Here is a 26,288-nt window from a genome sequence, read left to right as displayed (position 1 = left end):
ATAGATAGATAGATAGATAGATAGATAGATAGATAGATAGATAGATAGATAGATAGATAGATAGATAGACATTTGTGTGTATATACACACACTATATGGCCAAAAGTATTCACTCAGCTGCCTTTACTGGCATATGAATTTAAGGGACATCCCATTCCTAATCCATAAGGTTCAATATGACGTCGGTCCACCCTTTGCAACTATAACAGCTTCAACATAATCCCCCTTCCACCAAACGTCACACTTGGCGCAATACAGTCGGACAAGTACCGTTCTCCTGGCAACGTCCATCTGATTGCCAGATGAAGAAGCGTAATTCAGCACTCTAGTGAACGTGTCTCCACAACTCTAGAGTCCAGTGGCGGCGTGCTTTACACCACTGCATCTGATGCTTTGCATTGCACTTGGTGATGCGTGGCTTGGATGCAGCTGCTCAGCCATGGAAACCCATTTTACAAAGCTCTCAGCACACTGCTCTTGAGCTAATCTGAAGGCCACATGAAGTTTAAAGATCTGTAGCCATTGACTTTGCAGAAACTTCTTTGCACAATGCGCCTCAGTATCCGCTGACCCCGCTCCGTCAGTTTACGTGGCCGAGCACTTTATGGCTGAGTTGCTGTCGTTCCCAAACACTTTCATGTTCTTATAATACAGCTGACAGTTGAATGGAATGTGGAATATGCCGGAGCGAGGAAATTTCACGACTCGATTTGCTGCACAGGTGACATCCTATCACAGTTCTACGCAGGAATTCACAGAGCTCCTGAGAGTGACCCATACTTTCACAAATGTTTGTAAAAACAATCCGCATGCCTAAATGCTTGATTTTATACACCTGTGGCCATGGAAGTGATTGGAACATCTGATTCCGATTATTTGGATGGGCGAACAAATACTTTTGGCCATATAGTGTACAAACATACATATATAGATAAACATACACATACATGCATACATATTAAATACTACATCTCATACACTATATGTTTTCAGGTGTTCTAACATATATGTGCTGCTAATAACAATAACAAATACCATCTATATTTAGGAAACCAGACACATCAACCCTTATAGCTAATACCTTCATGATCACAATACTGTGATCGCTGATCGCTAACTTCGTGGTACTTTAGCTTAGCTGAACATAGGGAACATCTCTGTGGCGCCAAATTATATGTAAACAATACAGGAAACAATGGAAATTGATATATGGATTATAAAAGACCAGAGTATGCGCATTGCTCTGTTTGTGAAATAACCGTGAAATGCTAATTGTTTTGGAGAAGTGCTCAGTTCATCAGGGCCTTGGATTGAAGGAGCAGGGAGGACGAACCGCCGTCACTGAAACAGCCTGCGTGGGCAGTGACAAGGGAAAGAGGCCGCTCTCTGTATTATACTACCAGGCGTACATGAACAAGTAGTAATTCAAGACCGAAAAAGATCCGTAATCAATGTTATTTCGAGGATTACGGAGCGGCAAGCCGACACTCCTCTCCCATTCTCCTCTTTTCTTCAGCCGTTTCATCTTCCTTCCCCTCCTTCATAATCATCCTGTCAATGCTCCCCCCCTTTGCCCCTTTCCCGTCTCTCCGTTGTTAATAATCTTCTGTCGCTCCGTTGCCATCTATCTTTGCATCTTGTAACGTCTCGGTGCGTTTCCTCTCATCTCTCAACTGAATTCACTGTATTTTAAATTCGCACTTCCTCAATTGTTCATTCTTATTCTGCAATTTTATCTATTTTGTCCTCTCACGAACGCCCGGGGCAAATTTCCTCCAATTCGGCAACAGTTTCCAACTGAATTGATGGATGAACCCGTCACTTGGTTAAAAGTCAAAGGTCAAGGTTGCCACGACCTCATGTCCATATTGCTGAATTGGCTTCTCAATACATATATCAGGGATGCATTTAAGCTCTTCTTCTAGTGAAGAGCTGATGACGTTGTGGTAGTACAGCACCATTACTTGCTATAACACAGGTCAAAGGTCAACCTGAAAACCAAACCCCTGTCCATCATTGAGCCACTCAAAAGTGTTGGCCTTGCGACTGCAACAAGTCTTTCTGTTTCGCATGTTTTACTAACACACATGCCATGGCACTTGGAATGCCATGTGTACATAATGCAAACAGAAATCAACAGATGAGCTTTGAAATATAATGGATGGTCGCGACTAAAGAACTACAATCATGGAGCCGAGTGTAGACACTTGACCGAGTGACCAAGGACCGAGGTCTTGTGTTTCGATCTCGATCCTCACAGGGGGGCACGAAGCGGGGGGAGGCATTTTTTCTTCGAATGATATGAATGATTCCCCCAAACTTCTAACCGCGCTAACCATCAGCTGAGCTAATCTGGGTCTTATGTACGTGACTCTGCACCATGTTTGAATGATTACTACAGTTCGGGATTGCTTCGCAGGTTTTGTTAGCGGGGTTAGAAGTTGAGTATTTGGGGGGAATTATTCATACCTTTGTTGTTGCGCAGTGTCAAGATTTTGCCAGACATGGAGAGGGACAGCGAACCTCTGCCATCGCTGGAAGAAGTGCGACGGTCATGTGATTTCCCGGCGCAAGTGCACGGCCAGTGCTTGTTTCCTGAAATCAGGGAGAACCTAAAAGTTGGAGCTTTGGTCTCCCTGATTGCCGGGTCATTGCACTCACTGCCAGTGCATTCACTTTCACTCCTCCCTGTTTCCTATGTCATGGCTCTTTTTTGTTTCTCTGTTTTCCTGTACTACCGCTCGTCCTTGTTCCTCCTGTTCCCGTGTCACCTCTACCCCTTTGCGGTCTCTGTCATCAGCTCTGACTCTCCTTCTCACCCGGTCTTTCTTTTGGCTGCATCCCCTGTCCTTCTCTTGTTGGCGTAGGCCAGTGCCCTCTGCCTAGCCTCCTGTCCCCTTCTTTCGTCGGTGCATACTAGTGCCTTCAGCTTGGCTGCTCATCCCCAAAAGCGTTTCTCTCATTAGTGTGAGCTAGTGCCTCTCACCTGGCCGCCCCGTCCCGACTGGGCTTCATTTATTGGTGTATGCTAGCAACTTCCGTCTGGCCACCCGTCCCCAACCATGTTTCTTTCGTCGGTGTATGTCATTACCTCACACCTGGCTACCCGTCCCCGACCTGGATGTATGCTAGCTATGCTATACGTCCCTGTGTATGCTAGCACCTTCCACCAAGTCACCTGTCCCCAACCCCTTTTTCTCAAGTCAGTGTATGTCAGTGCCTCTTGCCTAGTCGCCCAAACCGTGCTTCTTTCGGTGGTGTATATGAGCACGTTCCGCCAAGCCACCCATCCAGGTGACCAGGTTTCTTTCGCTATTGTATGCTAGCACCCTCCTTCTGGCCACCCTTCCCTGAGCGGCGTATGCTTGTGCTTTCCGCCGAGCCACCCGTCTCTGACCAGGCTTCTTTCGTGGTTGTATGATAGGGCCTTGCGATTCACCTGAAACCTGGTAGGGGTAAGAGAACTCCCAATGACGCCACCACTTAGGTAAGCGTACTACGAACTGTTCTCTGATTAGTTTATTGTTGCCAGCAATAGCGGACACCTAAAGTTAGTGTGATGTTGGAACAATGTTGTATTCCAGCACTACATAATTAGTAATCTAACGTTGTTTGACGCTGCAACCCATATTCAACCAAGGACTGATTTTAATATATTGTCCCTGTGTCAGATGGGAATGGTAAGACAATCAATCAAGCAGAGCGTCTTCGCTTACCAAAGTCACACTAAAATATTTTGACAGATTTTAGAACGCAGTGTACCACATCAAATTGGTTCGAGGTCAGTAAGCTCAACAAGAAGTCATACATAGGGCGCACCAGATTATAAGGCACATTGCTGATTTTGGAGAAAATGTAAGGATTTTAAGAGCGCCTTACAGTGCAAAAAATACAGTACTTATCCGCCCCGATGTCTCCTCTGTTGTCCGATGGTTTGCAATGCATTACATTTTACACATTTCTTGGTGGAATTTTTGAAGCTAACAATCACGATGCGCACTATCATCACGATGTTGGACACATTCGAACACCTGATGTTGTTCATTCAGACATTGTCTCATATTTGCCTTGGCAAAATGGTTTGCTAGCTTCCCACTCAAACAGAGATCTCAGTCAACAATCCAATTGCTGAAAAAGACGTTATCAAAATCCTCACCGGCGTGAAATATAAACAATTTTTGCCCATCTTGCCGCATAACTGCTCCACACCACGATCATTTCCCGTAATTACAGACATAAATAGAATGTTTCCTGTGTCGGCACACACCAGGCAAATGACAATTAGCGATCTACGCATTTGCTCTGAAGTCACCCCGCAATGGAAACAGAGATGAATCGAGCGCTCAGCACAGTGGTATTACTGTGTCACGACATTGGTATAATATAATGTCAGGAGGTTTTGAATGGGGTCGAGAGTATGTCAACTCCGGCCGAAAAAAAAAAAACGAAGACAACTGATAGGAAGTGCTTTTCACCGCAGAAATGGCACACACCTCGATGAGTGTCAGCTCAACACTAAAGAGCTTGTTGTCACCAAAGAGAGTGGGACGCTCACATTTTGAGCAAGAGGCTGAGGACGTGCCGTTTTCATCCCCCTCCCCCTGCCTGGCTTACAGTTCTGCCACAGAACAAGACGTGTTAACAAACACAGATCCATAATTTCGGTCTTCGGTAGAAATGATAGCGCTCACTTTTTCCATTTGGCCGGGTTTTTTTCTGTACATTTTCACGAAAAAGAAAGAACCTAAATCAAATAGTGCGAAAGCTGAGTGTGTTGAGAAGTAAACGGTAAATACACTCCTGATAACAAACAAATTCCTATTGGGTGGATTCAATGGTGTTGGTGCTAAGCGTGTTGTGTTGGTGGTACCTGAATGAGCTCCCCGCAGCTTGAACAGAACTCTGGAGTGAAAGCTTGTGCAGTCACTCTGGGAGCGTAACCTGGGTGGAAGTCGTGGAAAGCGCCTCAGCTCCAGATAGGTGTCCTCCGCCATGGTCGCCTCCCTTCCAGAAAGGAGGCAACTGGGTTGCTGCGAAAAATAAATGAACAGGGGTCTCGGAAGAAGTGGCAGTGTCTGCACTTCCTCCTCCTCTCACGCTCTGCTTTTTCAAACTCCTGCTGCAGGCGGGCGCGCACACCCGTGTGTGTGTGTGTGTGTGTGTGTGTGTGTGTGTGTGTGTGTGCTACTAAAGTACGCCATGTATTGTAGAAATATAAATTGTTATTGGTGTATGAATGACTTTTATGGTTGAAAATGACGTTTAGCACAGAATCTATCACTTATCAAGATCTATAGTTTGTCAGATTGATATTTATACAGTTTCTACCTATATAATTGATCAAGGATGTGAGTCCTTTAAGGAGTGAATTGGATCGATTAGCATTCCTATTGATAAATGAAACGGTACAGAATTGTAGAGAAAATAAAATTTAAGAGACAAAGAGAACTAAGAAAAACATGCAAGTTATGACGCAAATATATAATCGTTCATCATCCAAATAAAGATAATAAAATCCGCAGTCTTCGGTTTATTGGACAATTTAAGGGATTTCAGGAGTGAGTCAATTTATATTGACTGATTACTAAATGTTTGTTCATGTGTTTGGTAACATCGCAGATTTGACATACCGAGTTTGGCCACAAGATGTCGCAAAAATCGCCAAAACGGCGAGTTTACATGTCTCCATTCCCCGAGCCATCCCATCGATGTCTCCCACAAGAAATTATAGAAATAAAGAGCTCTCACTCTCATCTGTTTTCTATGCTGGGGAGAAAAAAAAAACAACTTTTAACAGAAATACAAAGAGAAGGATTTTTCAGGCTAAAAACCCTTACCCAAACAACATTAAAGTTAGTTACCACTACTTTTTGCACCTTGAAAAAAAAAAAAAAAATCGCACAAAAAATACAATCATTTTTTTTTCAAAACTTTGTCTCATGAATTCGTATGCATGTTTTCTAGGAGATAAAACAAGTACAGATTCACATGAAAAATAAAATGTGACAGTGTAAACAATAGAAACAAATAACCCCCCCCATATGAACTAGAAATTAATAGGAAGTTTAAAAATGTCAAGGATTCTCCATCACACTGATGATAAATACATTTAAGTAATCTCTATCGGGTTTCAGTCATTTTATTTATTACCCCAGCTTTATTAAAATTGATAATCAATTAACAAATTTACATTTGCAAAGGCTGGAGGCCATCATGCAAGGTGTTACCATGTCCACGTTTACTTGTAATGTGTTTTTCATGCAGGGCCTCCGACAGTCTGTGTTGCAGCTGGGGATCTAAAGTAAAATATGCTTCTAATTACTATATAACCACCGGGCCGCTCTCTGAGCCAAGAATGCCATCCACACTGTCACACTATACTTAAGATATGACAAACTATTGGTTTCATGCATCCATATGGTTTGGATTGGCAAAAACATGTGTCGTGTTTTGCCGTTCAATCGTGGTGAAGGCAAAAAAACAAAAATTACAACATTAAGATATCAATGGAAAGCAATTGATCAAGCCCTGAAACATCGTTCACACCAGTTTATAAAAAGAAAATATATGGAGGAATTAAATTGAAAATGATGATGGTTGTGTTGGTCTGTGAGGTAATCATCTTCACAGGAGCGGAGAAGGATAAGGGCTTGGTTGATGCAAATGGAAAAGAGTGAAAGTTATAATAACAATGTTGAAAATTGTCTTTGAACACAAAAGCACAATTGGCTGGATTTTTCACCATTTTCAATGTCTTTTTAAATCGAACTGACACGAGCAAAAACACAAATCTAGTTATAAATTCAGTTAATTATATATGTGCATATATATGTACACATACAGGACTGCTTCAGAAAATTTGAATATTGTGATAAAGTTCTTAACTTCTATGATGCAATTAAAAAAACAAAAATTACTTTTTCATGATATTCTAATATTTTGAGATAGGACTTTTGAGTTTTCTTAAGATGTAAGCCATAATCAGCAATATTAAAATAATAAAAGGTATGCAATATTTCAGTTGATTTGTAATGAAAATGAGAATGTATGACATTTTTGTTTTTGTTATTACTTTACAGAAGATAAAGAACTTTATCACAATATTCTAATATTCTGAGACAGTCCTGTATATGCAGCATGGAAAAAAAGTTTTGATAAAACGCCTCAGAGTGACTGTCTTGTTTATAAGCGATCTTAGCTCCACAGTCACCAGCAACATTTGCAGCTCGGCTCCGTTGGGTCAGAGATGGGCTGAGGCGGACTCCAGCTGCACTAACGACTCAAGCCGAGACTCGGGTAAGCAGGTTTTTACAGTGAAATTGGAATATAGGCCCGTGTTCTCTGTCTTTTTAACGAATACTTTTATGTGAGGCGTCGTTTTGGTATAGTTAAAGTTACTGGTTAATGTTGAGAACCGCTAGAAGGACACTCACCAGCGTTAGCTTGTCAACAGAACGTGTATCACTAACTTCTGTGCTACACCGTCAAGCACATGAACGCACCACGTAGAGCAGGAATGCTTTAAATTAACATTTAAGATATTGTCAGCTAACTTACAAATCAAATCGGGGTGTCAGACTTCTGGCATGTTTGGAATAGCGGCCCATTCCTCTCAGGGCCATCGAGTTAAGAGTTGCAGCTAACGCGAACGTACCCCGGCGCTAGCGTTTAAAATGCATATGTTAGCTAAGGTTAGCCGGTTGTCGGTAAAACGTGACTTCGGCAGGCGAAGGCATTTTTCTTGGAAAATAAGATCCTATTTTGCTTTTCTGCATTGTTAAAATACAACCCCGGCCTCATTGCCTTGCGAGTGAGTGGCCCGACCTGGGAAAGGCCCGGTCCGTCCGGTCCCGTGTTGTGTGTTTGGATCCAAAGGCAAGAGGACCGTGAACGCCTCTTTTCAGCACAACTAGAATGCCCTGACCTTTGACCTGTCCCACATTTGACCTTCAGGAAAGACAACAACGGCATCTCCAAACTCCTTCAGGCCCACCCGTATTTCTATCCCACAGTAACGTTCTGTTGATTTACTTTTGCTGGTTTATGTTTTTACTATCAGTACACTCCTACCAGCGATCCAACCCATTATTTACCTCTTGCAGTAGTTTGCAGATCCATTTAAGTAAATGTCCGGTTTTTCAATAAGAGGCCTCCCACTTTTCCCAAGACTTGGACCTCTCTATTTTTAATGTACGTCTCTTCTGTTTATCATGTACAGCACAGACAAAGTCCTGTTCTGTCACATCCCACCTTGTAAGCACGGGCAACCTGAGGGAATTTGTAGTACATCAGTATCCAGGTCACAGTTTAATTAATCATTTGCTTTTGCGAGCGTTTGTTTTTATGTCCGAGTATTATCTCTTTTCCCATAACCTTATCTTCTGATTGAAACTGCAGTGCAGTGTAATGTGCACATTTCTGCTGGTGCAGGATGTGATTCCATTATTCTTTTTGCTTGCCTAAGTCTGTCTGCACTGAACAAGACAAGGAAAAATCACCCTAGATTTATTCACAGCCAGAGCATGACATAGGAAACCCATTGATTTCACGTCTTATCACCTGGCCTTGAAATGATATAGCCTAATATTTAGACTTGGAGATAGATTGAGTTATTATCAGTGTTAACTGTGTCACAGCACTGGACCGAACTAGTTTATTAGTTTGAAACTTAACTTTCTGCCTGATGCCCTCTCCGCAGTTTACTGCTGAGTCCAATTTATATTTATACAGCGATTCCGCAACCGTGCTCCAACAATGTCCCAACTGTCATGAGGTTTCGTTTGTCCAGACCCGCACAGAGCCGGGACATTGTCATTTCAGGCTTGCGAGTTCATATGGTGGCACGGATTTCTACTTCAGAGCTGTGAGACGTAAACAAAGCAGTATGTCTTTAAACTGAGCTCGCCTGCTATTTCTTTTGACTCTTGTTGTCACGAGTTTATTTGTGAGTGACAAACAAGCGCAAGCGCCTTTCACACTTGTAGCGTGAACATGGAAGATGTCGGAAATTTTAACCCTGATGGGCTGTATGTGTGAAAGCAAATGTCAGAAAAAGCTGCATCCAACGTAAAATGAACAGTAGCGAATCGGCCCGCCTGTGACAGGTCTGTGTTATGGGTCCATCCAGCCTCAGTGGTGTTTGCTTCTGCCATGTCAGTGAGGAATGTGTGATGATGATGGTTGTCATGCGACTGAATTGAAATGAAAACATCCGCTGCAGAAGAAATGTAATTTATACAAGGGACATCATCACGGTGACTAGGTTTTCCAGGCAAGTCCTGGGATAGCAAACAATAGGTTTTTATCAAAAGAAGTCCGACGCCTTATTAAAATCTAATTTAATTCCTATAGTTTAAATTTAAAAATCTAATTTCAATGGAAAGAGAAATATTCTAAAGATTTTTTTTTTTTCTGAATTTTCGGTCATTGGTGGTGGTGGCGTGACTTGGTAATTAGACAGTTTAACAATTTAACACTAACCCAGCTTCTACTTTGAATCCTATCTTATTGGTGGGCCTATTCAATTTTTTCGATTTTCAATTTTTTTACTTTACCTGTCTTATATGGTTTAGTTTGATTAAAAACATGAACAAAAATTTTTTACTGCACTTTCAGTAATTGGTTCCTGCCGTTGTGAATTCCTCCTGCCACTGTTCATCAGGCCATCCTCATTCTCTAATGGAATTATGAATTGTTGTGTTAGTAAATGACGAGCAAAAATTAAATCCTGGTAGCAGATGAGTTTGGAATTATGATAATTTTTTTTCATTTGATCCAGTTGGTCTACATTTATATGCAAGTCAGGATTATATTATTTTAAAGAATTGTGACCAACCCAGCTGCTAATTGACTGAATTGTGTTGCTAAAATGCTTCTGCTCTTTGATAGATAAACTAATAACCACAAGCCTGTATGTTTATTGTCATAGTGGTACATCGTTTTATTTTTAATTATGATGTGCCAGCATAGAAATCAGACCATATGTTGGGCCCAGGAATCAAAAAACCAAACTGGCTTCATCCTCGCATTCCAAAGAGACAGTCAGCCCAGTTATTAGTGAGTTTCTCTGGATTTGTTTCAGGCACCAAAACCAATATCCATCTCTCTCATTTTCCTCATTATGTCTGTTCAAAGCTGGAGATCGGCGTCCTTAGCAACACACACCTCATTATCCACTGCTGCATGAATTATGGAGGTGTCTTTTCATGTTTCATAAGTTGTTTCAGCAGTATTTTAGGTAGCTCCGATATCCATGTGACGATGGTGGAACAGAAGAACTGGCCTGGTTTGCTTGATGTAGTCACACATTATCACCAATTATGATACTGTTAGTTCATCAAATTTAAGGTACAAACACTTACTGTTTCTATTAATGTTTTATTCCATTTTAATGGCACGGCAACTACTGAAGTAAGCAACTATCTTTTACTTGAGAGGCCATTATTTCACTCCAAAATGTTACCACAGCTATATTTTTGCCATGCGTTTATTTCATATTTCTGAAATGCACTGGCATTCATGTGATTGAACCTGCTCACGGTACCTAGTTTGTGGGTTGCTAAACGCGACAGGATCACTCCTGGTCACATGAAAATCTGTTTGTTTTAGGGTCGATAGTCGTCTCAGACAGTGTTGCTCCTGTGTCCTGCCTGCGTGTCGAATGGGATGACTCAAGTATATGCAGGGACTAGTGGAGATGCTCTCAGCCCAGACTCTATGCACATAACAAACAGGCCTTTTGTCCCTACTTTGCCCCCATCCACCCACACAGTGCTCATAATGTCCTGGAGAAAGAGCGTCTTTATCTGTGCTTTCCAAAGACTCATCTCTGACATATTTTCTGTCCCGTCGAAAAAGAAAGCAGTGCAAACTAGCTACTGCGACAATATGCCTACACCGATGCTGCGCCCACCCACCAAGTTTCCAACATTGAGACACACACGTGCACGCGTTCACAAAAATGTGCTCTTATCATTTAATGCCCTGTCCTGCCGTGGTTCCGTGCAGGTTGAATAGTGCACACTCCAGCTCAGCTCATGCGGGCGCTTGTGTTGTTTCTTTGTGTCAAACATGGCTGAGCTCAGTGAGGTTTCTTTTCTTTCTCTCTCTCTCCCTCTTTTTTTTTTTTTTTTTTTTTTTTTTTTTTTAAACCCATGATCAAGTGGGTGCTCAGCTCTTGAGGGAAGAAGCAAGCGAGGAAGGGAGGGGATTGAGGGGGCCGGCCAGAGGCTTGCCAAATCAGATGAGGAAGCAATAGGGAGGGGATAGCACCAAAAAATAAAAGGAGGAGGAGATAAGGCATCGAAATGATGGCGATTGGAGGAAAATATTGAAGACGGTGTTGGTGCTGTGGGTGTTACAGGAAAGAGAATACAAGGAGACTGAGCAGAAGAGGGAGTGGGTGAAGCTGATATAAAGGCGGGGTTGTGGTTTGTGTCACATGATCCACCGGCAGGCTGTAGCATAGTGAGCTCCAGGTGGCAAAGAGACCAGATACTGTACTTACGGAGAGAAGGGAGAAAGGGAGAGGGGGTATGTTTGCTGGGTGCACCGACTGAAATCCCTCATCCCCCCTTAACCCCCCAATCCCGTCCGCTGCCCTCTCGCACAACTCTGTCTTTTTTTTTTATTTTATTATTTTTTTTTTTCTATTTTGTCCAGTTACCCATCCCACTTGCCCCTGCTCCTCTCCCACCCTTCTCCCGTCCTGGCCCGAGCAGGCCAGGGAATGTCACGGTGTCGCGATGCCTTACGTGGACCGGCAGAACCGCATCTGTGGCTTCCTGGACATCGAGGAGAACGAGAACAGCGGCAAGTTCTTGCGGCGCTATTTCATCCTGGACACGCAGCAGGGGAGCTTGGTGTGGTTCATGGACAACCCACAGGTAATCATACTGGGCTCTGTTAGCTTAGCTTTTAGCTTTCATTCTAAAAGAGCAGTCGCACTTGTTACTGCACAGGCTAATGTTCAGTTTCTTGACGGGAAAAAATTGGCAGTTTTCTCCAAACGTCAGGCCAGCTTGTGTTAGTTTGGTATCAATGTGGGAGATCATCTCACACGTAACTGATGTCAGAGTCCGGCTAAATCATCTTCGGGCATTAGGAGTCAGAGTATATTTCTGTTAGGAGAGATGCTCTTGTATTTAGCAGTTGAACCTGAAAGCCTTTCAAAAGCATTCAATGAGAGGTAAAATGTACCTGATGTTACAACAAACATTTAGAACATTGTTTGTAAATCTCTCAATTGTAACACTCCCTGAGAGGGGACATGGATTGTGACCCCCACTATTTCTAGTGGTCGCTGAAACACTCGGAATTTACATACACACACACACACGTGCATCCTGCAAAAATTTACCTAATAGGATTCTGAAAAAAAAAGACATTTATCTTATATTTACCTATCGTACTTTAGCTAGTATTAAAGTAAAGGATATGAAATCAGTATTTCTTAATTGACTTGTAGAAAGCAAATCCTCTGTCTCATGTCCCTCATATTAAGAATCCCTAGTTTAGATTGTCAACAGAATAATCCCTCTGTTTGGGATGCAATATCTGTGCCACAGTTGTGAATAGCTCCATGTAATGAGCAGTGATATTTGTTGTTGGCACAAATGCCTGCTCTTTGACCCTTCTGTCAGAGCAGCTCCCTCCTTGGATTGTACATCATGCTGGTTTTTAAGATGTGCACTGTTACATGAAGATTTCATAAATCATGTAGTGCAGAAGAAATTCTGAATAATTCAGGCAGTTCCTTTTCTTTTTATAGAATGAAACGGCTAAAATTTTAATGATGTAAAATCTGGATCCTTGAGTTCCTGAAGCACAGCGAGAAACTGAAACTAAATATCAGGACTTGTAGCCAAAGTATACTGTGCTTACTCTGTAATATTGACTTGCTTTGCTGGCCTTTCTTTTGCCGTCCTCCCACATAACCATTTATTTGAATCCATTGCCAAGACACTAAAATGGTAATAGATATATATGCCGTAAACTTTAAGCTCCTGCTTTGACTGTTTATTTTTCTTCTGGTTCTTGCTGTTATCTTACAGAATCTGCCTGTTGGAGCAGACTGCGTAGGCTCCCTTAAGCTCACATACATCTCCAAGGTAAACAGGGCTGTTGAGAGAAACTAGTCTAATGCCGACATGCCAGAATTACTTATGAACATCATGTATTTAAAGTATTTGGCTTTTTTTTTTCTTTTTTTTTTTTTTCTTTTTAAAGGCAAATGGTTTTGTCCTCTTCTAGGTCAGCGATGCCACTAAGCTCAGACCTAAAGCAGAATTCTGCTTCGGTAAGTAAAACCACTATAACGGTCATCTGCTGTGCATTTCTTTAAATTCAAGTGAAGGATAAAGGTCGGTAAAGAGAGTCTATCTTTTAAACAGTTTTCAAGTCTGGAATGGTGAATCTTAGGCCTTAAATAAATTCTGTCAATGAACTTAAACCTTGCAAGAGTGGAGCTGAAAACCTCTCTGCTGTATTTTGCAAACATCATCATTGCTGTTGTTAATCACATGTTGACTGAGCGGAGTACACTTAATATAACCCAAGGGAGGAGTGTTTGCTGTCCTTGTCTGCCCTCTAAACGTGGTCAACCACCGCTCTCCACATATTTTCTCCACCATTGACCAGACAGCCTTGTTCAACACAAGTCTGTTTAGGCAACGCACTAGGATGCAGGAGGCTCCAGTTTCTGATGGTCTGGCTCCCAGTGGATCAAATGTAATAGTTTTGGGGTTTGAGTGCTTTACAACTTCATCTAACGTCAGTATTTTACATGCTTTGACCGTGTGATTATATAGAATCTGTAGTAACTTATACATTAAACGTGCACTCTCCAAGCCACAAACTAAAACAATACCCTGGGGGAAGCTTAAGTTTTCCATTTCATTCATTGTGCTTGAAATTCTCAGTGACAGAGGTGTGTGTGTGTGTGTATATATATATATATATATGGTATGCTCCATCATACTTTTGCTTGTACATGTCCTTGTTCAAGGGCTGCACGGACATGAAAACAGAAGTGATCAACCATTTTACTTGTTACAGTGTCCCGTAATGTCCTCCGACAGGCACAGACTGGCTGGGGATAGTAGCTTTTTAGAAACAGGGTAATGCAGGCGACTTGGCGGACACCAAAATGAAACCGTTTCGCTACATCACAAAATGGCCAGGAGGTCTTGTCGGACAATTTTCATCTTTTGACCAACGCAACCATTTAGGGCCTCACAGTGTTAGGGAAAATGATGAATAAATAAAGCCTTTTGCAATTCCAGGTACATTCATAGGCGCAAGTGATCGTGTCAGATAGAAAACTGGCACCTTGTCAAATGTGCCAAACTCACTTTTGCATGCCGTCCCTCAGCACAGGCCATTAATATATGAGTGAAACCTTGTTTCATTGTTACCGTCCTCTTCAAATGCCTCAATAGCAGGAAATACTAGCGAATGACAAGAAGCTGACTAATGGGACAGCTTGTGTGTGTGTGTGTGTGTGTGTGTGTGTGTGTGTGTGTGTGTGTGTGTGTGTGTGTGTGTGTGTGTGTGTGTGTGTGTGTGTGTGTGTGTGTGTGTGTGCGCGTGTGTGTGCGTGTGTGTGCGTGTGTGTGTGCGTGTGTGCGTGTGTGCGTGTGTGTGTGTGTGTGCGTGTGTGCGTGCGTGCGTGCGTGCGTGCGTGCGTGCGCACACAGCACTCGCCTTGTTGAGGATGTCGACACGCTAATCAGAACCTGATTCAGAGATATGAAAAGTCTGTTTTGTTTTTCCTTTAAACTTGTGTTTGCTGGCCATGTGTTTTGCATTCGTCAATGGTTCCTGGGGCTGCCCTTCTTCTTGAATTTGACGTAGGATTGTCAAATGTATCTGCACTTTCGGATGACACATTCTGTTTTCAAATCAGTTTAATCGAATCAGCCCCCCCCCACCTCCTGTTTTGTGTGGAGCAAACTGGCTGCTGGCTGTATATTGTCAGCATTTGCTCTTGTTCACATATTTGAAATTAGATCTGGACCCCGTTATTAACCTTTGTTTATGCTGGAGAAAATGCACCAACACCAACGATAGTAGTTTACAAATAAGTAATCAGATATGTGATTGGGTTTTCTTTGTAAAAGAAAAATACCAAAAATACCAAAAATACTAGAAACATGGGGACCAGTAACTCTATCTGTCACAGTTGTGTTCGTATTGTTCTCACACCTGCGTGCTTTTGAATTTGTGGCAAAAATAGCTATTTCTTTTTTAACGACACTTTGTGGCCTCTCATTAAAAAGGAAGAAATTAATCTCAATTTTTATTACCGTTTTTTAACAAGTTTTGCATCTCGTCTTAAGATTCTAGTCTTATACAGTCTGGAACAGTGACAGTCATTTTTTTGTAAACATTGCGTGCAGCCTACAAGGACGGCCCTAGACTAATAGAGATTTACGCCTTTTGTTTGGTGCATCATAAGTGATGCATTCTAATGCCATGTGAAGTTGAATTTTCCCAGAAACCTGTTTTATTCTGTGTAAATATGAGTCATAATTTATACTCCCTTTCCCAGATTTTGCCTTTCTGGGCCCCCAGAGATCACTGCACTCTGTACCACTCTGTCTCAGACTGGTCCCACTGTAAAACACAACACAGTGTACGCGTTTGAAGAATAGTGCATCTTCAGTAAATTCATACTTATCATTTGATGAGACCGGCCAGACCGATTTAGTCACAAGGAAGAGAAGAAAATGACAGCGTGTAATCTTGTACAATTGCCACACAAGAGTTCGACACACACACACACACACACACCCCACATAGAACAACCGATGATGTCATTATGCCACAGTTTGGGCTCTTGCTTCCTTTTACAGCTCAACCCAACAGACTTACCAGTCCAGCTTTAATGTAATTTATTCCCCTGGAGTATAATGAAAATACAGAAGACACAAGGATGTCATAATCTGCAGAACTGAAGGATTTATCGTAGAGAGAGAGAGAGACAGTGAGAGAGACTTTTTCTTCTATTTTCTCAATCCCAAAACCATGGCTAATCACCATTTGACCCAAAAATTTCTCTCAGACTGAAAACGGGGTGTTCCCATAGTTCTGACAGTGTGAGAATATTTGGCTTCCTCCGTCACGGTTCGAAGTGGGCAGTTCGGTGCTGATCGAGGCATCTGAGTCGCGCAAGGTCATATTCCACATGGAGAGAAAATGTTACTGGAAGTGTGTGGGAGAGTTCCATGGCTTGTTTTTTTTTTTTTTTTTTGTTTTTTTTTTCCACATCCAGTGAAATTTTGTGGCAGAGGATCCATCCGCTGAAACGCCCTTATGTTTTATGTACACGAAAGGCTAAAAGAACAACTGTGCAACACATAATGGAAGCGCTTATGTTCATGTGATTCACATTAGGCAAAGGGAAGCAGGAGGTTGTTGAGTGCAGTGTGACTGTTCTTGACCTCCTCCATAAGTCACTCTTAATGATGCTTCCAACGCTGTGTTTTGTATTAGTCATCAATGCGGGGATGAGGAAGTTCTTCCTACAGGCCAATGATCAGCAGGACCTCGTGGACTGGGTCAACGCTCTCAATAAAGCAACAAAGATCACTGTAAGACAAATTACGGTTCCTCCTCCTGTGAATCTCTTAATTGTCCTTTTTTTTTTACAGGGAGAAACTTTACTTCTTTTGATCCTGTAGGGATTGATAAGTGAATTGAGACAAGAAACTATATAGGAGTGAGTCAGAACATGACTAACAGGATGCCTCATTGTTGTATTAAGTGCCAGGATAACAGGCTGTTTCCATTGTTCTCCCCGAAGCCTTGACCGTTCCGAGAGTTACGGTTGTAAAAACGTGTCGAGGGCCCGTCACCTTCTGCACACAGTAGTTTAGGCTCACTAAATCTTTTCCTCTACGTTCGCGAATGTGTTTAGGAAGAAGGTGGATACCCCTGAAATTTAACACAGATGCCTAAAATTATGGGGGGTGGAGGAGGGCATTTGGTAGCGTTGCCAAAAGTATTCAGTATCTCCACAAAACCACTCTTGTCTACAATGCTGCCTCCAATATTTGCCTTCTTTGTAATTGATACATTTTCAAATTCTGTCCTTGGCCCTTTGATTGTAATCCGCCCTCTTTCGGATGAATTCCTTGATTTCCACACCGATGACAGGAACGGAACGAGCTCCGTTTTCCTTCATAAAGAATTAAAAGTGACCCTTTCTGTTCAAACACGCATTTGCTGTTTTCCAAGGTTCCAAAGGTGTCTGATGGCCAGCATAACTCTGACAATCAGAAGGCTCTGCCGGATGTCGTGGGATCGAAGAAACAGGTCTCCTATAAGACTGAGATCATTGGCGGCGTTCCCATCGTTACCCAAACACAGGTAAACCTCACCCGCACACATTGCTGTCAGTCATGATTGAGTCATTTAAAGCAGCATAAGAGGACCAATATACAGAAAAGAGAAAAATATGTCACTTGGGAATGATTTGCATGCATTAGATATTTTGTCACAAAGACCACTTTTTTTTTTTTTTTTTGGTCAGATTAAGACTTACTTAATGCAGGTTGTATTCAATAAATATTTCGGCTCGCACCTTTTGCTCTCCAGCATGAAGGGGGCGATGGTGCAGACAGAGCAGAGCGCGAGGCTGTCCACCGCTCCCACAGTCAGCTCCCGTACTTCTTGGGCAGGCCGGCTCAAGACCACACCGTCATCAAATCGGGCTACTGTGTCAAGCAAGGAGCCGTGGTGCGTTCCCACATTTCTCTCCCCATGCTAAATGCTAAATCAACAGAGACCTTAAAACACATTCTCTATCGGATGTTATTTCAGAATGTTTTAAACTTTGTGCCTGTGTTCGTGTGTGTGTGTGTGTGTGTGCGTTTGTGTGTGCTTGCGTGCGTGAGTGCGTGCGTGTTTTGAAGTCTCCTCTTGTTGTGGATCCCGGTGGTCATTACAGAGCAGAATATGTTTAATTTTGGGTCGTGACAATGTGGCCCATTATGTGATCACAAAACGAATAACTTCATCCATCCAGATTACATTTTTATTTCACGAATTAACTTCCAAAATGTCAACGTTGACTGCCACCGGAGTCTCAAGCGTTGTTAGTGTTACATGCTTATGTCTTCCAATTGTATTGCGGTATGTAAAAAATGTATTTGCAAAATGTCGGAGAAATGTATTATCAAGCAGGATTATCAGATATTGTGTGATTGCATATCTCTAGAGCAGTTTCAGATGACCAGGACTGCTTTGAAGTCACACAAGTTTGAAAAATAAAACCGAGCAATCGCACTTATCTTGTACAAGCAGCCCATTTTATGATTAATGGCATAATTACACCTCAATTGGAAACCCAGAAGAAGCGACTTGTTCTCGGAAATGTTAGGTCCCATGTCTGGGCGGATATTGAATACTTTGGCCCCCGCAAGATATGTAATCCTAGTGTGTAAAATCTGTCAGTGCCCAAGGATAATACTTAAACAAAAAAGGTATTCACCGTAATGCATGTAGGAAATAGTCATTTTCTTACTGTTACAAAACAACAACCGTAAAGTCTCTTGTTTAGACTTTAGAGAAAATAACATGTAATTTCTCCCCCACCCTCCCCACCAAGATGAGGAACTGGAAACGCCGCTATTTCCTTCTGGAGGAAAACTCGATGAGCTACTTCAAGTCAGATTTGGTAATTATTCAGCTTTTTTTTTTCTCACTTTCAATGTTATTTTAATGTTTTCATGTGAGTTATTATCCAATTTTTGTTTTTACTGATTTATGCGAATCAGATCCACCCCCACCGTGTGTGGCAGAATAAACTCCCAAGTCCTGACATGCTTTATCCACAGTTGGTGGAATTCATTGCCTTTTATTTCACACGTCCCGTCATGCCCTGTCATGCAAACGTACACACACACACACACACACACACACACGGACACTTTTGCTGTCCTCAGGATGACACTGAATTCCCCATTCTCTGTCCCAGCCCTTATGTGACAGGTTTATCTTTGTATTTGGCTATCAACATGCGCCAAGGACACAGACTCTCTGTCTATAGTGTTAAATGACCTGGCCAAGAAAGTTACGCTAAAGGACAAACTTTGTGCCGAAGCCTCATAATCGGCCGACCAGGAATAGAATTAAATTTTATTCATTTACGGTTCCTTTAACATGTCGCCCGTTGAAAATGTGTTCTCTCCTACAGGAAAAAGAGCCATTAAGAATGATCCCACTGAAAGAGGTTCATAAGGTCCAGGAGTGCAAACAGAGGTATTTAACAAGTCTCAGCATCTTCCCATCGGACGAACGGCATCTTCTTGGAGATAATGTTGGCCTGCCTTGTCTTCCTCTCAAATGTAGTGACATCATGATGAGAGATAATCTGTTTGAAGTCGTCACCACATCAAGGACATTCTACATCCAGGTATGTTAAAGGAATGCACAGCATTTCTTGCTCCCAATCCTGCCCCGCGCCCTCTCTCTCTCTGCCGCTTCAGTTTTCCTCTCCCCCCTGTCCAAAAGGCTGACAGTCCGGAGGAGATGCACAGCTGGATAAAGGCCGTCTCGGGGGCCATCGTAGCCCAGCGGGGGCCTGGGAGGTCTGCGGCCACAGTACGTATCTTGCATGTTTCCTCCACATAATGTCCTCAAGTCGTACGAAATAAAATTTCGTCCAACAGCAGTCACGGATTTTATCGCCTCGAGTGTACCAAACAGCCACACTAGACCTAGAAATAAAAGCTCTGTGCAAATATGTTTTGCAATACTGCATGTGTCGACTATATTGATATTTGGCCAGGTGCGTCAGTGTTGTGGTGGGCTGTCCAACATCAGCACGCTTTTGCACAGTGCAGGATGTTTTTGAGGTCGACGGAGAGGCGCATCTCATCAGAGATGTGGTAAATCAAACACCAGCATCAAGTGCCTTCCTAAGCTTTTTTGCTTCAGTGAACTTCAGCAAAGGTTTCCCTTGTCTGAAACAGCTGAAAAGGATAGAGGCCCATTCCTCCATTTTCCGGTGTTTTAATGATCCGGAGGGTCAGGTGTTCATCCGTCAGTCCAGAATCTCCCGTTAGTTTTCAGCTAAAATAACATCTGGAGACATTTCTTTCGTTGTTGTTGTTTTCTAATGTCTCTTACCTTGGTCTTTTTTTTTTTTTTTTGTCCTCCCCCCTCATCTATTATATGGTCTTTACCATATTCAGTAAACATAATTTAAGCGCAAAATTTAGATTTGACCTTGTTTTGATATTTTCTTCATTTGCTTCTGTTTTATACAGGATGATTTGGGCCATCAGGCAATCTCTCCGAATCACCCGTTTGTTTATGTTGGTATAATGGCATTAACATGACATGCCATTATAGGTCAGGAAAAATTTGTCCATCATTCTAATTAATAGTTACCTGACAGAATAATGTGGTTCGTACAGTCTATTCTTCACTCGATACACCAAAGTTATCACTGCAGAACGATCGGGAGACAACCGTTACAGAAACAGCGGTAATTTGTCCGGTGACCCTTGACCCCGGAGACAAATTTCAGTCTCCACCATTCCCGCTGTTTGCGATTAATCATGATGATGTTTGTACCCTATTTTGCTAACGATTTTGTGAAAGCATGAATGGTGCTTTGTCCAGTGTTGACTTCATGTCGTGTCATTTGATGAGATGCAGAAAGTAAATGTGCTTGTCTTTTACTTTCCTGTGAAACCAGTCCTGTCGAGCTAACCCCATATTTACAAACTGATTGGAAGCCGGTGTGTACTTTTTATGATAGAAATAAATGAATGTGTAACAACAGTAACAACTGCATGCACTCACTCCAAACAGCCACTTACACTTGAGTTTATATCAAGAGGTTCCACATCCAAAATGTCCCTTGTTGTCATGCATTACTGCTCATACTGCCAAAGTTGTATTTCATTTTAAATAGGAAGAAATCCCGGTTTAGCATCCTTCAACACGGCTGGCTGATATAACTCTTATCAGGGGAAGTGAGTCTGTCAAGTGGATTTTTAAGAATTAAATCCTAACATTAGACTTGGTGGAGTTCTACAGCCTCAAAAGTGCCTCCTGTGAGTGAGGGGTTGTTTGTGGAGGGGAAGTTGACAGTTGAAGAAAGAATGTTGCTTTCTGAGGAAGATTTAATTTAAGACAGAAAATGCAGATTTTTTGGGGGGGGAGGGGCTTCAACTTTTCTTTGGCAGATGAGTAAGTTAGCAGGAAATTCGAAAGGATTTTTTGTCCGCCCTTAAATTGAATATCTGTATGCTTTAGTCTTTTTTTTTTTTTTTTCTAGCATCATCTGGGTAGACTGATTTAGATCACGCCATCTGAGAACTGGAAAACACTGAACGACGGAGAGTTTTCTGTGAGCACCTCCGTCCGAGTACACCTTGAATGGCGCGCAAGATGTTGCCGACTTTAAAAGTCTTCCGAGAAACTCAGACTTGCTTTTCCAAGGCTCGTCTCAAGTTTAGTGGTGGGCAGCGAGGCTCTGCTCCTGCTTCAAAGAAGAAAGATGGCCAACCTTTATCTCTGCAGTTTCCTCGTGCGCTCTGATAATCTCGATTCGGCTCCCCTCAGGTTTGGTTAGTAGGAATCCCGTTGAGTTCGTTCGCCGTCCGCTCGGGCAGGTTGAAGTGAACCGGTGGTTTCTGGTTGGAACCGAGTCCTGTCAATGCCTCCTGCGTTGGAAGACTCAACCGTTTCCTCTCACTCGGCCTCCATGTCTTTCTTTTCCCTCTCGCTTGTTTTTCTCACCTTCAGTCTTTCTCCTAGCCCGTCTCTCTGTGCCCCATTCCCCCCCCCCCCCCACCGCGGGCAGATGGCCCATCTGCTCTAATCCTGCTTTGCACTGTGTTGTTGCAGATGCGGCAGGCCAGACGGCTGTCAAACCCTTGTATACAGAGGTATACGTCCCGAATCGGGGAGTGCAGCAGCACGTATGTCAGCTCGTCTAAACCCCCTCCCCTCCCACCCCTTCTTTTAAACTATAAGTTCACCTTTTTTTTTTTTTTTTTTTTTTTTTTAAATACTGTTTTCCACTCACTGGCTGGCCCTCTGTGGTTGTAGACCGTACACGAGCTGATCAGGTCATAAATCGCATCTGACGCTCCTCTTTTCTCAAAACCAACCACGCTCTTAAGTATGGCTGCGATAACCCCAAGTGCTCCTTCCTTGTCCTTGGCTGCCTGTCATCCACTCCTCCTCCTTTAGCTTTCATTTTTCACCGCAGTTATCTCCTGGGTGTTCAGATAGTTATAAGGTAAATGGCTTTTTAAGAAACATAACAAAAACAAACAGCTTCTCTTGCATGTGATGGCTGTCACCGTAAAAGCATGACAACTGAAACCAAGCACGTCACAAGTCATTCACTTTGCCAGCGGGAGGGTTTTAGTCACATTCGCCTCCAGGTGTAGAACGACTGACTGACTGACTAAACGGGTGGAATGCGCCCCCATCTAACCGCTGGGAAGACATGCCGTCACCGCTTCCTCGATCCTTTCACCCGCACGCCGTTTTACCACGCGGAGATTCGTCGACGCGTATGAGAAACCAGTAATCCATGCACAGACGCGCTCGCTGCACGAACTGCCCGACGCGCTCCGCGACGAGTACTGTAGTTCCTGTCTGCCTTTACTACTGTGTCTTTCACGTCCTTTCTTTCTCTCTCTCTCTCTCTCCCTCCCTCTCTCCCCTCCGTGCCCTGTTATCTCTGCAGCCTGCTGCAGCTGTGTACCTGTCTTAGATGTGTGACATCCTGCTTGTCTCTCCTCCTCCCTCCTGTCCGCTGCCTGTATGTTTTGTTTTGTTTTTTAAATCCCTCTCTCTCTCTTTCACTCTCTCGTACACATTGAGACGTTTGTGTTTCGCCACGTTGACCTCCTCTTACTAACTGTTGGACATTTTAATATGTGAGAATGACACACGTGAACGCTGAATCCACATGTCCAGAGGCCCGCAGATTGTCTTGCTCTTTTTATATCAATGTGCCGTTTGGCATTATTTGGGTTTTCATGTACCGATGTCACACAACAATACAAACACTTTAACAGTGTGTCCATTTGAGGACAGTTTGCAAGTCCTGTATTCAAATTTCACGGTAAAGAGCGGTTTGAGCAAGTTAGCCTGTAGCCCAGGATAGAGGACTATATTCAGAGACCAAGTGGATGGTATAATACTTATAGGTGTATTTTTCTTGCATTTTATCACTCAGGTAATTGGCATATTTGTTGGCTTTTTTTTTACCAAATATTTTCTATCACTTTTAGTAAGTTTTGAATGAATTATAATCCCTACTCTTCTCCCACAGTCTGACTTTGGACCTTTGGGTTCAGCAAAAAGCATCCGTTTATATTTGTGTTTGTCTCCCGGAATTGTTGTTGAGGGATGGGCTGGGCTTTTTCTTGTTTTTTTTTTTTCTCTTGAATCTTGTGCTAGTTTGTGGACACGGGGTTCCCACGGTGCGTATGCCCCGTGTGGACGATACCGTCCAAGTATTGGAAACTCAATGTTCTTTCGTGAGCGTATTTCTCTAACCAGCAAACGAAGCGATGCTAAGTGAACCAACTTCTTTTGTTTTTTCCCCCTTGCTGTCGGTCCTCCTGCTGCTGCTGCTGCTGCTGCTGCTGCTGCATCTTCTTTTTGCCTTTCCATCCGTCTGCTCTGTGTTTCAGAGATTGAAATCTGACAGCGAAAAGCTGCCGAATAACGATCAACAACCGACCACCGCTTCCTAAGGCACTCTTCAACCGCGACCCGTTGAGACTACCAAAACTAAAACCCCGCTGACACTACTACCACTACTTCCACTACCTCTTCTCCTACTACTGCTACTTCCGCCATGTCCCCTCTCTAGCAATGCTACATTCTCCGGCGCCTTCGACTTCCAGCTCCAACACTACTAAAGCTGCATCAAGCCCTGCAGGCTGTTGCTAATAAACCCAAGTCTGTAACTCTTCTTTCATCTCAACTCCCACCGAGGCACACAGCTTTTGTCGTGCTGACTTGCCGCTGTGCTTCTCTCACCCGTGCCTTCTTTGTGTTGTGCCGCAGGAACACGGCAGCCGTTCCACATTCTACCGCAGCCCCACGGGTCCCCCCGTCCCTCGCTCGCCCATATCTACCATGCCACCATGCTACCCAGAGTGGGGGGCTGCTGTCACGTGCGGCCCACGCCCGCAGCCTGGCGTGGGACAGCGAGCACTTCATGAGCCTGCTGCCCCGACCCAACCACAGCCACACGCCGGCACGCCTGTCCCTGCAGGAGACCCGCCTGGCAAAGTGACCCGCAACCCGCCCGTCACCACCACCGTCGTCCACGCCGAGGAGTCGCCCTGGCGACGGCGTAGCAGCTTTGAGCCCCGAATGCCCGAGCCGCCGTTGGATCTGGGCGACGCCGACCTACCCGTGAGCGAGGTCTGAGCGGCGACGACAGCGGCCGCCAATCACCCGTTCGTCCGGGTGGACAGCGACAGAGGATGCCGCCGGTGCGGAAAACGCGGGAACTAGACGGAGCAGGTATCAAAGGGCTGTTCTCGCCAAAGCTGTCGGGACTGACAGCGCTCCACGTCACAAACTCACATTTGAGCTCCGGCCGTCGGTGAGGAAGATGACAAATAAACGTCGGGTCTTCACCGAACTGTTCTCGTGTGCCAAAGACCACCCAGTCTTCACCCACTAGCTCCGCTCTCACATTTACAACGGCCCGTTTATTTTCTACGAGCCAACATTCACCGACTAAAGTAGATATCATAGCCTATTTGTGTTGATTAGAAATCGAAGAGTGCGCTTTTCTTTTTTTTTTTTTATTTCATTTCAAAGTAACGCCACAGGGTGTTCAGTGGTGTTCGCTAGAGGGGAAATTTTGTACCGTTTTGTGCCGAGTTTAAAAAAAGAAAAATGAAAAAAAAAAGAAAAAAGGGAGTTTTTAGATGGGCAAACTATCTTGTCATGTCTGAAAAGGGCGCTCGGATTGATGACTAGTTACTCCTCACCTCTAATCTACTAATTTAAACTGTGTGGTTTGTTTTATGCGTTTGTTTATTTTAACACTGGAACTAAATACTGTTGTCAAGCCAGTGTAAAGTCAGGCCTCGTCTTCACTTCGGTTTTATTTTCATTTAAAGATCATTGACTTTATGCAATGACACAGTGTGTGTGTGTGTTTGTGTGTGTGCGCGTGCGTGTAGAATGACGCCAGACCAAGTGTATTGCAGCAACATTTTGTTTTTGTTTTTCGTGTGTGTTTTTTTTTTTTTTTTTTTTTTTTAAACCGTTTTAACCTTTGACTCAAATCTCTATTTTTAAATATATATATAACAGTAAAAGGCAGTTTGTCATTCATGTATTTTTTTTTTTTTTTTTTTTTTTCAGTCGACTGTTCTTGGCCACGAAGCTAAAAGTAGCCACACATACTTCGACAGTCAGTAGTTTTTACTGTTAATCCACCTCTGGTAGGAAAGTGAGAGGACAGTGCAGAATCACAAAAGGAAATCCCAGTTTTGGAAGCTATCGCGGTCCACGCATCACTTCACAAGCTGAATCGGCCTCGCCGCCGTCTCCCATCGCTGCATACCAGTCCCTGTGGACACTGGACCATGTGGGAAACTGACAACCCTGTTCGACAGGATTAAGAAGTACTCTATGTAGGACGTTTTGTAATTGACATTAACGGAAAAAAAAAAAACTTGAACACTGGTGCTGGGTGAGGTTGTGGGAGATCGGCTCTGTCGAGCAGGCTGTCGGCTTTCTGCCGGCGCAGAATGACCAAACCGTACGGACGGCATACGAAGCGGTGTTATATTTTAACAGGAGAAAAAAAAAAAAAAAAAAAATCAAGCTTGGCCTCTTCCATAACATTTTCTCATCAGTGCGTTTCGGTTTCTGACGTTTTGGTTTTTCTACAGCCTCTCCGTGTGTTGTGTATTTGCAGAATAGAGCTGTGCGCAGCAGATTTATTTTTTTATACGCTTCTAGATGTTTACTGATAGTCATTCTGCGTGTCTCTAAATGTTAACCCAGTAGCAGGTGCTGCCTCCTGGTCGATTTTTTTTCCTCCCAATTCCCACTATAGTCGTTTTTAAAGTAACGTACACTAATCTTTTCCTCCTAAACGCCTGATTTCTTCCCTCTGGCACAACTGATCCACGCTATTCTATCCCATTTGTCCAGTGTAATTGCTTTTGAACTATCTCTATTTATTATGTGGATGAAATAAACGGTGAAAATGTGCTCAGGTTTTCCCTTTTGTGTCTATAGATGCAAAACACAGCTTTAAAAAAAAGAAGAAA

At 43.2% G+C, this 26,288-nt stretch overlaps 2 protein-coding genes across 9 annotated transcripts in view; one reads left to right on the top strand and one right to left on the bottom strand.

Annotated features, from left to right (window-relative positions):
- Positions 1-5,009, bottom strand: part of phactr2 (phosphatase and actin regulator 2) — a 49,744-nt gene extending 44,735 nt beyond the window's left edge. For both annotated transcript variants that reach the window (XM_086172244.1, XM_086172267.1), the window contains exon 1: positions 4,871-5,009. In XM_086172244.1, coding sequence (XP_086028370.1) covers positions 4,871-4,994 — 124 coding nt within the window. In that variant the 5' untranslated portion in view covers positions 4,995-5,009. The remainder of the gene's footprint in view (positions 1-4,870) is intronic.
- Positions 5,010-7,223: 2,214 nt separating this feature from the next.
- LOC147236679 (pleckstrin homology domain-containing family A member 1-like) lies at positions 7,224-24,961 on the top strand. Of its 7 annotated transcripts, none has more exons than XM_086172179.1 (14): positions 7,224-7,296; positions 11,662-11,885; positions 13,053-13,109; positions 13,252-13,297; positions 16,495-16,592; positions 17,239-17,370; positions 17,599-17,739; positions 18,611-18,679; positions 19,199-19,263; positions 19,354-19,417; positions 19,516-19,605; positions 21,865-21,938; positions 22,718-22,792; positions 24,052-24,961. In XM_086172179.1, exons 2-14 carry the CDS (start codon positions 11,745-11,747, stop codon positions 24,281-24,283), a joined length of 1,284 nt encoding a protein of 427 aa, XP_086028305.1. In that variant the 5' UTR covers positions 7,224-7,296; positions 11,662-11,744; the 3' UTR covers positions 24,284-24,961. The 7 variants fall into 7 exon arrangements, with proteins under 7 accessions (XP_086028305.1, XP_086028323.1, XP_086028314.1 ...); XM_086172188.1 differs by lacking the exon at positions 7,224-7,296 and adding an exon at positions 11,446-11,532; XM_086172231.1 differs by lacking the exons at positions 7,224-7,296; positions 24,052-24,961 and adding an exon at positions 23,673-23,847 and having other exon boundaries at positions 11,617-11,885.
- The last annotated feature ends 1,327 nt before the right edge of the window (positions 24,962-26,288 follow it).

The sequence above is a fragment of the Fistularia commersonii genome, chromosome 2, assembly GCF_037954325.1.
Source record: "Fistularia commersonii isolate RoL2024-O1a breed Wild chromosome 2, RoL_Fcom_v1.0, whole genome shotgun sequence".
NCBI lineage: Eukaryota > Metazoa > Chordata > Actinopteri > Syngnathiformes > Fistulariidae > Fistularia > Fistularia commersonii.
This window is presented reverse-complemented; position numbering and strand designations above follow the sequence as displayed.